Source organism: Amblyraja radiata, chromosome 12 (assembly GCF_010909765.2).
Source record: "Amblyraja radiata isolate CabotCenter1 chromosome 12, sAmbRad1.1.pri, whole genome shotgun sequence".
Taxonomy (NCBI): Eukaryota; Metazoa; Chordata; class Chondrichthyes; order Rajiformes; family Rajidae; genus Amblyraja; species Amblyraja radiata.
Genome location: NC_045967.1, coordinates 57,668,413 through 57,682,641, shown reverse-complemented (window position 1 = coordinate 57,682,641; position 14,229 = coordinate 57,668,413). Strand labels below are relative to the sequence as shown.

Sequence of the window (14,229 nt, the reverse complement as noted above, 5' to 3'; positions counted from 1 at the left end):
CATCACTCCCTGACGAGCTCAATGCGTTTTACGCACGCTTTGACAGGGAGAATACTGATGTGCCTTCCCGATCCCCCATTCGCTGTGATGGCATTTCAGTCTCAGTCACAGAGGCCGATGTCAGGAAATCCTTCAGAGGGGTGAACCCCCGAAAAGCACCTGGACCTGATGGTATACCCGGCCGTGTTCTAAAAACCTGTGCGGACCAACTGGCGGGAGTTTTTACGGACATTTTCAACCTCTCACTTCTGAGGTCTGAGGTCCCCACCTGCTTTAAAAGGGCATCAATTATACCGGTGCCCAAGAAGAGTAAGGTGACGTGCCTCAATGACTATCGACCAGTGGCACTAACGCCGGTGGTGATGAAGTGCTTTGAGAGGTTGATCATGGAGCAAATCAACTCCTACATCGACAAAAACCTGGACCCACTGCAGTTCGCATACCGCCACAACAGATCAACGGTGGATGCGATCTCGCTGGCCCTCCACTCCGCACTGGACCACTTGGATAACAAAAACTCATATGTCAGGCTGTTATTCATTGATTACAGCTCGGCATTTAACACAATCATCCCCTCCAAACTGGTTACCAAACTCGCAGAACTGGGTCTCTGCGCATCCCTCTGCAACTGGATCCTCGACTTCCTCGTCCACAGACCACAGTCTGTTCGTATTGGTGGAAATGTGTCAGCCTCAATAACAATCAGCACGGGAGCACCTCAAGGCTGCGAGCTCAGCCCCCTGCTGTACTCACTCTATACCCATGACTGCGTAGCGAACCACAGTGCGAACTCCATCATCAAGTTCGCTGATGACACCACTATTGTGGGGCGTATCACTGATGGGGATGAGTCAGAGTACAGAAGAGAGATCGAGCAACTGTCCATATGGTGCCAGTGCAATAACCTGGCCCTCAACACCAGCAAAACCAAGGAACTGATTGTGGACTTTGGAAGGAGTAGGAGGGGGACCCACAGCCCCATTTATATCAACGGGTCGATGGTTGAAAGGGTCAAGAACTTCAAATTCCTGGGGGTGCACATCTCTGAAGATCTTTCCTGGTCCGAGAACACGAACGCAATTATCAAAAAAGCTCATCAGCGCCTCTACTTCCTGAGAAGATTACGGAGAGTCGGATTGTCAAGGAAGACTCTCTCTAACTTCTACAGGTGCACAGTCGAGAGCATACTGACCGGTTGCATCGTGGCTTGGTTCGGAAATTTGAGCGCCCTGGAGAGGAAAAGATTACAAAAAGTAGTAAACACTGCCCAGTCCATCATCGGCTCTGACCTTCCTTCCATCGAGGGGATTTATCGCAGTCGCTGCCTCAAAAAGGCTGGCAGTATCATCAAAGACCCACACCATCCTGGCCACACACTGATCTCCCTGCTACCTTCAGGTAGAAGGTACAGGAGCCTGAAGACTGCAACAACCAGGTTCAGGAATAGCTACTTCCCCTCAGCCATCAGGTTATTAAACCTGGCTCGGACAAAACTCTGATTATTAGCAACCACTTTCTGTTATTTGCACTACCAGTTTATTTATTCTTGTGTGTATATATTTATATCATGGTATATGGACACATTTATCTGTTTTGTAGTAAATGCCTACTATTTTCTGTGTGCTTAAGCAAAGCAAGAATTTCATTGTCCTATACAGGGACACATGACAATAAACTCACTTGAACTTGAACTTAAATATAGCGAATGAACTGGCCTCAACTACTTTCTGTGGCAGAGAATTCCACAGATTCACCACTCTCTATGTGTGAAAATAAATTCTCATCTTGGACTATTATGGTTAGTTAGTGCCAAGATGATGAATTTAGCGTATTTTTGATGGTTATATATATTTATGTGTGTGACTGTGGTTAGGAGCAGTAAGTACGTTGTTCATTGTGTGTTGTGGGATTGTGCGATATCGAGTGTCCACTCACACTGCGTCCACCTGATCTTGGATTTGCCGACCTCAACAAACCATCTGTTCACCTGACACCTGATATACAGCTGCACCGTGGAGTTAGACTTGAGATACAGCGCAGAACCAGGCCCCGCGGCCCACCAGCGATCACCGCATACACCAGCACTATCCTACACACACACACAAGGGACAATTTACACGTTTTACCAAAGCCAATTAACCTACAAACCTGTACGTCTTTGTATTGTGGGAGGAAACCAACTACAAAGACGTACCGGAGAAAGCCCACAGTCACTCGGAGAACGAGCAAACTCCGTACAGACAGCACCCGCAGTCAGGATCAAACCAAGATCTCTGGTGCTGTAAGGTAGCAACTCTACCGCTGCACCACTGTGCCACAGTTAATGTGTTGATATTCCCACTGTGAACGGTGTAAGGATCCAGTCCTAGTTTGAGTCTAACAGCAATAGCTGCAGAATTAGGCCATTCGGCCCATCAAGTCTATTCCACCATTCAATCATGGCTGATCCATCTTTCCCTCCCAATCCCATTTTCCTGCCTTCTCCCCATAACCCCGGACATCCGTACTAATAAAGAATCTATCGAACTGCCTTACAAATATCCATTGACAGTGGCCACAGCCATCTGTGGCAATGAATTCCACAGATTCACCAACCTTCAACTAAAGAAATTCTCCCACATCTCCTTGCTGGTGAATTGTACAGCATGTGCCTTGCATGGGATTGAAGCTCGGTGCTTGCTTGGCCCCGAGCCAGGCCCATGATACAGCTCCGGCACCTGCCTACAAACACGTCATTGGAGATACAACACAAACACCTAATTAGTCAGGGCCAGGAGTTAATAGCAGGCAGTCATCAGACAAAGCTTCTGCACAGTCATGGTGACTGTGTGTGTGTGCGAGCTCTGGTAATGGCCAATATCTGTGGGGTGGGGGGGGGAACTCTCAGAAAACATTTGCTTAACCTAGATCAATCGTTGAACTGTACAGCAGGGAAACAGGCCCTTCAGCCCACCTAGCCCATGCCGACCAAGTTGACAAATCGGGCTATTTCCATTTCCCTGCATTTCACCCACAGCCCTCAAAATCCTTCCTATAAAAATCTCCATCAGTTCCTAGAACAGTACAACACAAGAACAGGCCCTTCAGCCCACAAGGGCTATGCCGAACACGATGCCAAATTAAACTAACCTTCTCTGCCTGCATGTCATTCATATCCCTCTATTCCCTGGATGTGGGTATCAATGGAACAAAGATCAGCACAAGAACAGGCTCTTTAACACATGAAAGCTGTGCTGATCATGCTGCCAAGACCAACTCTTATCTGCCTGAACATTACCCATATCCCTCCATTCCCTGCCTAGCCATGTGCTTGTCTATGTCTTTTATGCCACTAACACATCTGCTTCATCCATCCAAAATCCTGGGGAACGTCAATATCGTATCTGCCTCCACCACCACCACCAGCAGCACGTTCCAGGCACCCACAGTAAACTTTGCTCCTCTCACTTTAAGCCCTTGCCCTTTGGTGTTTATGTTCACCCTTGGAGAAATGTGCTGACTGTCCACCCTATATATTCCAGTACCTAGTTGTGAACTAAAATTAGTCTAACATAATTAAATTCACTGTCAGCAGCCTTGCAAATGTCAAACACAGTCCAAGAACAAATAAAAAATTAACTGAAGACACAAGAGACTGCAGATGCTGGAGCCCTGAGTAAAAAAACTAACAGCTGGAGGAACTCAACGGGCCAGGCAGCATCTGTGGAGGCAAATAGACAGATGTTTCTTCACCTTGAACAAGGGTCCCGACCTGAAACGCCGCCTGCCAGATGTTGCCTGACGAGTTCCTCCAGCACTTTGGACAAAAATTAACTAGACAGATACAGTGTGGAAACAGGCCCCTCGGCCCAACTTGCCCACACAATGTCCCAGGTACACTAGTCCCACCTGCCTGCGTTTGGTCCATATCCCTCCAAACCGGTCCTATCCTTGTGCCTGTCTACCTGTTTCTTAAATACCGGGACAGTCCCAGCCTCAACTACCTCCTCTGGCAGCTTGTTCCATACATCCACCACCCTTTGTGTGGAAAAAATTACCCCTCAGATTCCTCTTAAATCTTTTCCCCCTTCACCTTAAACCTTTGTCCTCTGGTCCTCGATTCCCCTGCTCTGGGCAAGAGATTCTGTGCATCTAAAACTGGGTGATTTTGAAACCAAATAAACACACGTGGAGACAATGAGGTACAGATAATACTTTACTCAGATTTTCACAAAAATATATCAAACTCGAATTTCTAACAAATAATAAAGTGGTTTAATGAATAATAATATTTTGAGTGTTAGCGATGGAGTGAGGAGTGTGTGTCCCTGTGAAGATACTGGCTGTGGTGGACTGAGGTGAGGTACCTGCAGCCTCATTGTTCAATATTCTATGTGGAAACACAGCCAGAACGCTGGCAGCTGCGCTCACAGCAATGAACATTGAACTGCACGGCAAGCATCGCAAACTGGATTTACAACAGAACAGAACTCCCGGTAAAACAAACGAAATACCCGAGATATTCATCAAATGTAAAAGTAGAAATAGTGCCGAAGATAGTTTGATTGCTTAGTTGAAAGATACAGCACGGAAACAGGCCCTTCGGCCCACCGAGTCCACGCCGACCATCGATCATCCCATCACATCGGTTCTATGTTATCCCACTTTCTCATCCACTCTCTGCACACTAGGGACAATTTGCAGAGGCTAATTAACCTACAAACCCGCACGTCTTTAGGATGCAGAACGTGCAAACTATACACAGGCCGGGGTCGAACCTGGGACTCTCGCGCTGTGAGGCAGCGACTCTATCCGCTGCGCCACTGTGCCGCCCAATAGTTGATGTGAGACTGTCCCATATGTGAACTAATGTTACCAGAACAGAGACCATGAGCTGAACAAAGCTGTGAGCTGAACACGAGGGGTCTGGGTGCAGTTGAAAATAAACCTCTAATCCCTCAGTGAGTGGAAAACTCATCAAGGCAGTTAATAAGGAGACAAAGGAACTGCAGATGCTGGCTTACAAAAAAAAGACACAAAGTACTGGAGTAACTCAGCGGGTCAGGCAGCATCTTTGGCGAACATGGACAAGTGACATGTTGGGACCCTTCAGACTGATGGAGCTGCTAATAATGCTGTTTCAAAAGATGCGGCGGCAATGTTGGGCATTAACATGACACTTTGCAGGGAGAGGGTGGGATTTGAAGATCAAGGCATGGTGGGGTACCAGTAGAAGTGTCGCTTCACAGCAGCAGGTCCAGGGTGGGGGCAGGGGCAAAGGGAATATCCCACAGGGGGTGGGTTTAAATGTGAGAGTGAATGAACACAGGGAGATGTTGATGAGATCCACATCCAGTGTGGATAATACCTGCTTCAACCAATGACACAGACACAAGGGGCTACAGATGCTGGATTGTTCCAAAGATAAGGCACAAAGTGCGGGTGCAACTCAGCGGCTCAGGCAGCATCTCTGGGGATCAACGACAGGTGAGGTTTGGGTCCGGACCAGAAGATGTTTCTTCTACCCCGAGAGTCTGAAGGAAGGTCCTGACCCGTGTCATCACTGGTGTTGTTCCTGTGGATCTGTTGCCCGAGTTGTCCCAGCACCGTGTGCTTTAGGTGCTGCTGAATGTCCGTCGGTTACTGAGTCTTGTCAGCCGCAATCCCCTGCTCCAGCATGTACTGCTCCTTCAGCTTGGCCTTCTTATCCAGGTTCAACTTGGTGAGGTTGTCACGTTGTTTAAAAGCCTGCAGGTGGAGGAAGAGCAGCTGGTCAGAGCTTTGGATGGCCTTTGTCCAATTTAGTTTAGTTCACAAATACAGGGTGGAAACAGGCCCTTCGGCCCACTGAGTCCATGCTGACCAGCGATCACTGGTACACACACACACATACACCTATCCTACTCACTGGAGACAATTTACAGAAGCCAATTAACCAACAAGCCCGCACGTTTATTTTTGGAATACGAGACAAATCCGGAGCATCCAGGGGGGGGTCCCACGCGGTCACGGGGAGAACGTGCAAACTCCACACAGACAGCAGTCAGGATTGAGCCCGGGTGTCTGGCGCTGTGAGGCAGCAGCTCTACCCGCTGTGCCACATTGTCGCCCTGTGTCTTGGGAGTTTTAGAATCATCGCTGAGCTCGTCCCACTGAATGGGCAAAGAGGCTGCCCAGAGTTTCACATGACTGACACGTGGACCAGAGATGGGGGTGACCCTGCCCTGGACATCTCTGCTCACCGTCCCCCTCCCCCCAGAGACATGACCGAGAGCGGCCCCTTGGTCTGTTGGTCCCGGCTGGGGTGGCCAGGGTGCGGAGTGAATATACAGGCCCGTCTCAGCTGGGGAAGACCCACCAGATCCCGATGTTGTGTGCGCTGGCACCTAGATCCATGCCAATGACTGGCATCAAGCCTGCCGATGACCCAGAGTCAACTGGCAGTGTGGGCAATGAGGGGCGTACAGTGGAGGGACATGATGTGTGGACTATAATATGGGGAACGTGAGCTCACCCACTCTGTGGGAAGAACGGAAAGGAAGAATGGTGTGGAATGCAGATGTGTTGGTGGTCAGAGAGACAGATCACTACTGTGGCAAATGGTATGTAACACAAAACTGCAGATGCTGGGTTAGACCAAAGATGGATACAAAATGCTGGAGTAACTCATTGGGACATAAAGGTGCTGGAGGAACAGCGCCTCATATTTCACTTGGTGAGCTTACAACCCAGCGGTCTGGACATTGCACCCCCCCACACACACACACACAATCAGTTTGATTAAGGGTCTCGACCTGAAACGTCACCTATTCCTTTTCTCCACAGATGCTGCCTGCCCCACAGAGTTACTCCAGCACTTTGTGTCCTTATGCGTAAACCAGCACCTGCAGTTCCTTGTTTCGCCATTGATGGTCATGAGAGTCTCGGGCTTTCTCTTTGGCGAGGGGCGAAGAGGGTGGGTGTAGGAGATGCCAGCACAGGTTGGCAGAGAACGTACCTTCTTGCCCGAAACCACCGTCACCACACAGGCCCCCACACTCAGGGCGATCATCAGGTAGCAGATCTGTACCCTTATCTTGTTCCTTGCTGCGTGAAGCATCTCGATGCTGTGGGGAAGATTAACACACGTGTTGGAGAGAACTTCAGCAACCGTCAAAACCACCCTGACATCAAGATCATTGCAGCTGGCACGGTGACTAGTGTTTCTCACACACCCAACACTAGCCAATACAACCTTCACCAGACCACCATCAGCAGCCTTGCCCCTGGCTGCTCTTAGAAATACAGCACAGGAACAGGCCCTTCGGCCCACTGAGTCTATGCTGACCTGCGATCACCCACACATTAGCACCACCCTTCACACACAATTTACATTTATACAGGAGCCAATTAACGAACAAACCCGCACGTCCTTGGAGTGTGGGAGGAAACCGGAGCACCCGGAGAAAACCCACGCAGGTCACAGGGAGAAGGTACAAACTCCGCAGTCAGGATGGAACCCGTGTCTCTGGCGCTGTGAGGCAGCAACTCCACCGCTGTGCCACCCTGCCGCCCCCCCCCCCCACCTCAAATAGGAGCAAAGTTTAAAATAGATGTACAGGGCAAGTTTTTTTTTAAAACACAGAGGATGGGCAGTGCCCGTGTGGGGTGGGGGAGGCAGATACAGGAGGGGATAGGCAGAGAATGGAGGGATATGGATCACGTGCGGGCAGATAAGAGTTGGTCTTGGCATCCTGTTCAGCTCAGACATTGTGGGCCAAAGGGGCTGTTGCCGTGCAGTGCAGTTCAATGTTAAGAACATAGTACAGCGCAGGCCCTTCGGCCCACAATGTCCGTGCCGAACACAATGCCAAGACCAACTCCTACCTGCCCGCATGTGATCCATATCTCTGTGCCTGTCTATACGCCTCTTAAACGCCACTATCCTAACTGCCTCAAACTGTTCAACGTTCTAAGCAAGGAAAACCCAGCAGGAAAAAGTCTCAAGATGCTGGATTTGGAGTCTAGCAGTACTTTAAAAGTTTAGTCGATGTGGGATGGAGGGGTACTGGGATGGCGGGGGTGGGGGAAGGGGAGGCAGAGTCTAACAGGAAACCTTTCTGCAGTTTCACAGGCCTCACATGGAGCATCCATGTAATATTGGTCGACTTGTTTGAGGAAGGGATGGCACTGGAGTTTAGGCCAAGGTTTATTTTAGATATCGTGTGGGAACGGGCCCTTCAATTCACATCGACCACCCATACCCAATCCTACACACTAGACACAATTTACACAAGCCAATTAACCCACAAACCAGCACGTCTTTGGAGTGTGGGTGAAACCGGAGCACCCAGAGAAAACCCACCAGGTCACGGGGAGAACGTGCAAACTCCGTACAGACAGCGCCCCTGGTCAGGATCGAACCTGGTTCTCTGGCGCTGTGAGGCAGCAACTCTACCACTGGGCCACTGTGCCGCCCTGGATCCTGAGATGAAGATGTTGGCTTACAAGGAGAGTTTGGCAGGTTGGGCCTTGCTGACTGGTGAGACCTGTGGGATTCTGCAGTAGAGGATGCGAAACCGTTCCTACACCATCTGCAGTTCCCTTCCAGCCATCTGCTTGGGCAAGAGGAAGCAGTGCGTGTAAATGGTGTGTGCGCTGTTCCCCGCAGTGTCAGCTACAAAGTATTCACACATTAACCTGCTGCCAGATGTACTGGGAGGTCTGGGACACACGGCATACGGTACTAGCAGGAGATGGATGATTCATCCCAACTTGGATACCTATTCCTAGAATTGCAGCGAATTGTGGACATTGCAGCCCAGACCATCACACAAACCAACCTCCCTTCCATCGACTCCGTCTACACCTCACGCTGCCTCGGCAAGGCCAGCAGCATCATCAAGGACCAGTCGCACCCTGGCCACTCCCTCTTCTCCCCTCTGGCACGAGGTACAGAAGTGTGAAAACGCACTAAACTGAATTCCCCGATCTATCACTACAATGCAGACAGCATCACGTTAGGCGAGGGGGTTAATCTTCAACAGGGACCTGAGGAGCATGTTTTTCACCCAGATGGAGGTGGGTATATGGAAACAGCTGCCAGAGTCGGTAGTTGAGGCAGGTAGTTTAGTTTAGAGGGTGGAAACAGGCCCTTCGGCCCAGCGAGTCCGTGCTGACCAGCGATCACCCGTACACTAGTTCTATCCGTTACATTATGGACAATTTATAGAAGCCAATTAACGCACAAGCCTACACGTCTTTGGAATGTGGGAGGAAACCGGAGCACCCGGAAACACATTTAAAAGCAGCAAGCATCGTTTAAAGACAGGTGCATGAATGGGGAACATTTAGAGCGATAAATGGGCCAAATGCAGGGAAATGGGACTAGCTTAGATTTTGCACAGATGGACACAAAGTGCTGGAATAACTCAGTGGGTCAGGCAGCATCTCTGGAGAAAAGGATGGGTGACTGAAGAAGGGTCCTGACCTTTTCCTCCATAGATGCTGCCTGGCCCGCTGAGTTACTCCAACACTCTGTGTCTTATCTTTGGTGGAAACCAGCATCTGCAGTTCCTTGTCTCTAGATTTTGTCTTAGGGGAGGTATCTTTGGTGAGATGGGCCGAAGGGCCTGTTTCCCTGCTGTTTGACTTTGGCTCAATATGGTCCAAGGCGTACAACCAATAAGGAAGTTCGTAAGGAGCAAGGTGGAGGATTATGAAAAGGTTGAAGTGTGACTTACGAGACTATTTCTGGTATATCCTGGTCCGTCTTGAACCGTCCCACCCATAGCAGAACCTTTCTGTCGTAGTCTGTGGGTATCCGTCCCTGTAGCCTGTAGGGTGAGGATTCTGCCAGATACAAGAGCAATATTAAACACTGGAGATTTAACAAACTCACATCGTACATTCCGATTGTCCTAGTACAGTTTCAATTAACCCGAGGAAAGGTCTTTCTTTAGGTCAGTGAAAGTCAGAGGGAGAGAGATACAACACAGAAACAGGCCCTTCGGCCCACTGAGTCAGTACCAGCCATTGAAACCAATCAAACATTCAATCCATTTTTGTTCTCCCCCACATTCTCATCACTTGCCGCCCCCCCCCCCCCCAGATTCTACCACACACCAGGGGCAATTTATAGTAGCCAGTTTAACCCACTGACCCATGTCTGGGGCGTGGGAAGAAACCAGAGCACCTGGAGAAAACCCACGTAGTCACATGGAGAACGGTGCAAACTCTATAGAGAGCAGTGGAGGTCGGGGTTGGCACTCCAGGCAGCGGTTCTACCCGCTGTGCCGCTCCCGTGAGGGTACAGGGTGGCAGTCAGCCCCCTGCCTCTGATCTCCGTCCTGTGGGGGGGTGCTGTCTGAGGAGTTGTGAGTTACTGCGGTGGATCCCGTAGAGGGGGCTAGCTGCTGCCACTGCGGGCGGGTGCTGGAGTGAGCGTAGTGTCTATAAAGCAGGCACTAATTCCTCAATGGTGTTGGACCTGCCCTCACCCAGCACATTCTGCACCTGGCTACTCCAATAGTATCAATAGATTAGTTTGGTTTAGAGATACAGCACAGAAACAGGCCTTTTGGCCCAGCTAGACCACGCTGACCTTCGATCGCCTGTTCACACCAGTACCATGTTAACCCACTAAGGCGCCCACTCCCTACACACTAGGGGGCAATTTACAGAAGCCAATCAACCTACAAACCCGCACATCATTGGGATGTGGGAGGAAACCGGAGCACCCGGAGGAAACCCATGGGGTCACAGAGAGAACATGCAAGCTCCACACAGACAGCATCCAAGGTCAGGATCGAACCCGGGTCTCTGGCGCTGTGAGGCAGCAGCTCTATCAACTGTGCCACCCCTAATACACTACACCCCACACAGTACACCCATAGCCATTCCTATTGTCCCATTACAAGAAAGGTCCTGAACCAAAACATTGTCTATCCATGTTCTCCACAGATGCTGCCTGACCCACTGAGTTACTCCAGCACTCTGTGAAACGTCACCTATCCATGTTCTCCACAGATGCTGCCTGACCCGCTGAGTTACTCCAGCACTCTGTGAAACGTCACCTATCCATGTTCTCCACAGATGCTGCCTGACCCGCTGAGTTACTCCAGCACTCTGTGAAACATCACCTATCCATGTTCTCCACAGATGCTGCCTGACCCGCTGAGTTACTCCAGCATTTCTGATTTCCTTTTGAAAGCCACCACTGAATTGTTCTCTCGTTCATTAACCCTGGTCTCCAGATCCAATCTAGCCGCTCGCTAACTTCACAATCTCCCCCATCCCACTGGCTTTTCTGTAAATGGTTTTGAAAGCTAATTCTCCGCCTACAACTTGCAAACATCACGGCATCAGAGAGTAGGCAAGGAGTTGGCGATCAACAGGAAACCATACAGGCTGAGTCATGCTGCGTGTCACATTTCATGCGTCAGTAGTGAAGCAATCACCTCCCTTTACAGGAAGCTGAAACTAATTCCCCACCGCCCTCAGTTTAATTCCTCTTTTGCAATAAGGGTCTCACCTCTCCCAACAAAGTCCAGCTGCATTTCACTGAGAGCTCCTGCTGTTTAACATACACGACCCGCCCTCATGTTTCAGTGTTAACTGCTTGAGAATTTACAATGAAACTATATCTAATTTCCAACAACACATAGATTCCTTCTCTCCAGAGATGCTGCCTGTTACTCCAGCATTTTCCTGGACTGTGATTTAAGGTGTTGGGAAATTAAATGAATAGGTGACGTTTGGATAGGTGATGTTTCAGACTTTCTCAGTCTGAACCCGAACGTCACCTATCCATGTTCTCCACAGATGCTGCCTGACCCGCTGAGTTACTCCAGCACTCTGTGTCTTTTTGTTGACACAAAATAAAGAGCAGTGAGAGGAATGGATTCTCCTTCAGTTTCAGGGGATATGGGTTAGGGATTGGCCACGATTGGGTTCGGCAGCGTCTCCACACAGACTGCAGGGGAGCCGAGACCGCGGGCTGTAGCGGATGTGACAGAATTACAATTAAACCAGGCAGTGTTTGTACACCTTGCCACATCAGCTTAGCAAACAGTTCCAGCAAGCTCTGGCTCCATTAAATGTACACAATAACCCAGCTCGTCATCAGTGGGAGAGTGAGATACACTTCCCACCGTCCCCGCCCCACTCACCCCACCCCCCTATAGTATAGACCAGCTGGACACCGACTCCCGTCTCCCACACACGCTGCCCGACCCGCTGGGTATCCAGAGCCGGCACCCCCACCCACCCCAACTCCCCTCCTCTCCCATCCCGTCTGAGACTCACCGTCCCGGGCCGCGGGGGTTCGGGCTGGGGCTAGGGGGGCTGAGGCTGGGGGGGCTGGGCTGCCCCGGGCGGGGGTGTCGAGGTCCCCGGCCGGCCGGCGAGCGGCGGCGGCTGAGTGGAGGCTCCGGGTCGGGGTCCGGGCGGCGGCGGCCAACAGGCGCTGGGACACGGAGAGAGACAGAGACACAGCTCGCTGCATGGTGACCGTACACAGAATGGTGGGTGGGGAGGGACAGAGAGAGGAGGGACAGAGAGAGGTGGGAGAGGGAGGGACAGGGGAGAGGGAGGGACAGAGGGAGGGACAGAGGGAGGGACAGAGGGAGGGACAGAGGGAGGGACAGAGGGAGGGACAGAGGGAGGGACAGAGGGAGGGACAGAGGGAGGAGGGAGGGACAGAGGGGAGAGGGAGGGACAGAGGGGAGAGGGAGGAGGGGACAGAGGGAGGAGGGGACAGAGGGAGGAGGGGACAGAGGGAGGGACAGAGGGAGGGGAGAGGGAGGGGACAGAGGGAGGGGACAGAGGGAGGGGACAGAGGGAGGGACAGAGGGAGGGGACAGAGGGAGGGGACAGAGGGAGGGGACAGAGGGAGGGGACAGAGGGAGGGGACAGCCCTGCCCTGCCCGGGGAAGGTGCAGCAGTGGGGATTTCCACCGTCTGGAACATTTCCTGAATGATCAATGACTTTACAAGAATGACCCCAGCAATGGAGGGTGACTACGTTAACCTATGATGAGCGTCTGTCGGCACTGGGCCTGTACTCGCTGGAGTTCAGAGAGTGAGTTTAGAAGAACAGTTCCACTGAAACGTATATAATAGTGAAAGGCTTAGATAGAGTGGATGTGGAAGAGGATGTTTCCACTAGTGGGAGAGTCTAGGACTAGAGGTCATAGCCTCAGAATTAAAGGACATTCTTTTCGGAAGGAGATGAGGAGGAATTTCTTTAATCAGAGGGTGGTGAATCTGTGGAATTCTTTCCCACAAAGGGCTGTGGAGGCCAAGTCAGTGGGTATTTTTAAGGCAGATATAGATAGTGTGCCGTACTGACACAAAATATCGTCTGTCCATTTCCCTCCGTGGATGCTGCCTGACTTGCTGAGTTCCTCCAGCACTTTGTGTTTTTCCCTCAAGATTCCAGCATCTGCAGTTCCTTGTGTCACCAGCGATTCCTCATTCGGTGGTCTGCACCGCCACCTGGTGGGGAAATGTATTGTGGCAGCAGCATGTGCCGTCTCTGCAGAGAGAAGCAGCAGATTAGCCACAGGTAAAATACAGAAACATCCCTGTCCTTGTAGCCGGCTTGTAACTGGCTCTACATTGTCTTGTTTTAGAAGGAGAGGTGGTTTCCTTCTAAGGAATATACTTACAATAGTATATAATAAGTATGTACTGTTATGAGAAGTCTAGATAGGGTAGACAGTCAGAACCTTTATCCCAGGATAGAATATTCAAATACTAGAGGGCTCAGCTTTAAGGTGAGAGGGACAAAGTTTAAAGATGCACAGGGGCAGTATTTTTACACAGAGAGCAGTGCAGCCTGGAACACGTTGCCAGGGGTGATGGTGGTGGAGGCAGATACGATAGTTAGTGTGTTAATGTACGATATGTAAGAGACTTTTGGATAGGCACTTGGACATGGAAAAAATGGAGAGTTATGGGTTATGTGCAGGATAAGAGGTGGTCTTGGCATCATGTTTGGCAGACATTGTGGGCCGAAGGGCCTGTTCTGGTGCTGCACTGTTATATGTTTTATTCCCAAGGGGTTTCACATATGATGCCGGCTCTCTGAAAGCTGGTAGGATCCGCCCCAAAGTGTCGCCGGTCCAGTGATAGTCTTATAGACAATAGACGATATGTGCAGGAGTAGGCCATCTGGCCCTTCGAGCCAGCACTGCCATTCAATGTGATCATGGCTGATCATCCCCATCCTGCACTGATTCCTGGCTGTGGTACATTGGGTGTTCACAG

The 14,229-nt window shown here is 50.6% G+C and overlaps 1 protein-coding gene across 1 annotated transcript; it reads right to left on the bottom strand.

Moving 5' to 3' along the window:
* Window positions 1–5,093: 5,093 nt before the first annotated feature.
* Window positions 5,094–12,505, bottom strand: LOC116979252 (protein FAM162A-like). The gene is made up of 5 exons (XM_033030852.1): window positions 12,319–12,505; window positions 12,265–12,282; window positions 9,702–9,810; window positions 6,977–7,085; window positions 5,094–5,727 (listed from the first exon to the last, which is right to left on the bottom strand). Exons 1-5 carry the CDS (start codon window positions 12,461–12,463, stop codon window positions 5,620–5,622), a joined length of 489 nt encoding a protein of 162 aa, XP_032886743.1. The 5' UTR covers window positions 12,464–12,505; the 3' UTR covers window positions 5,094–5,619.
* Window positions 12,506–14,229: the final 1,724 nt, after the last annotated feature.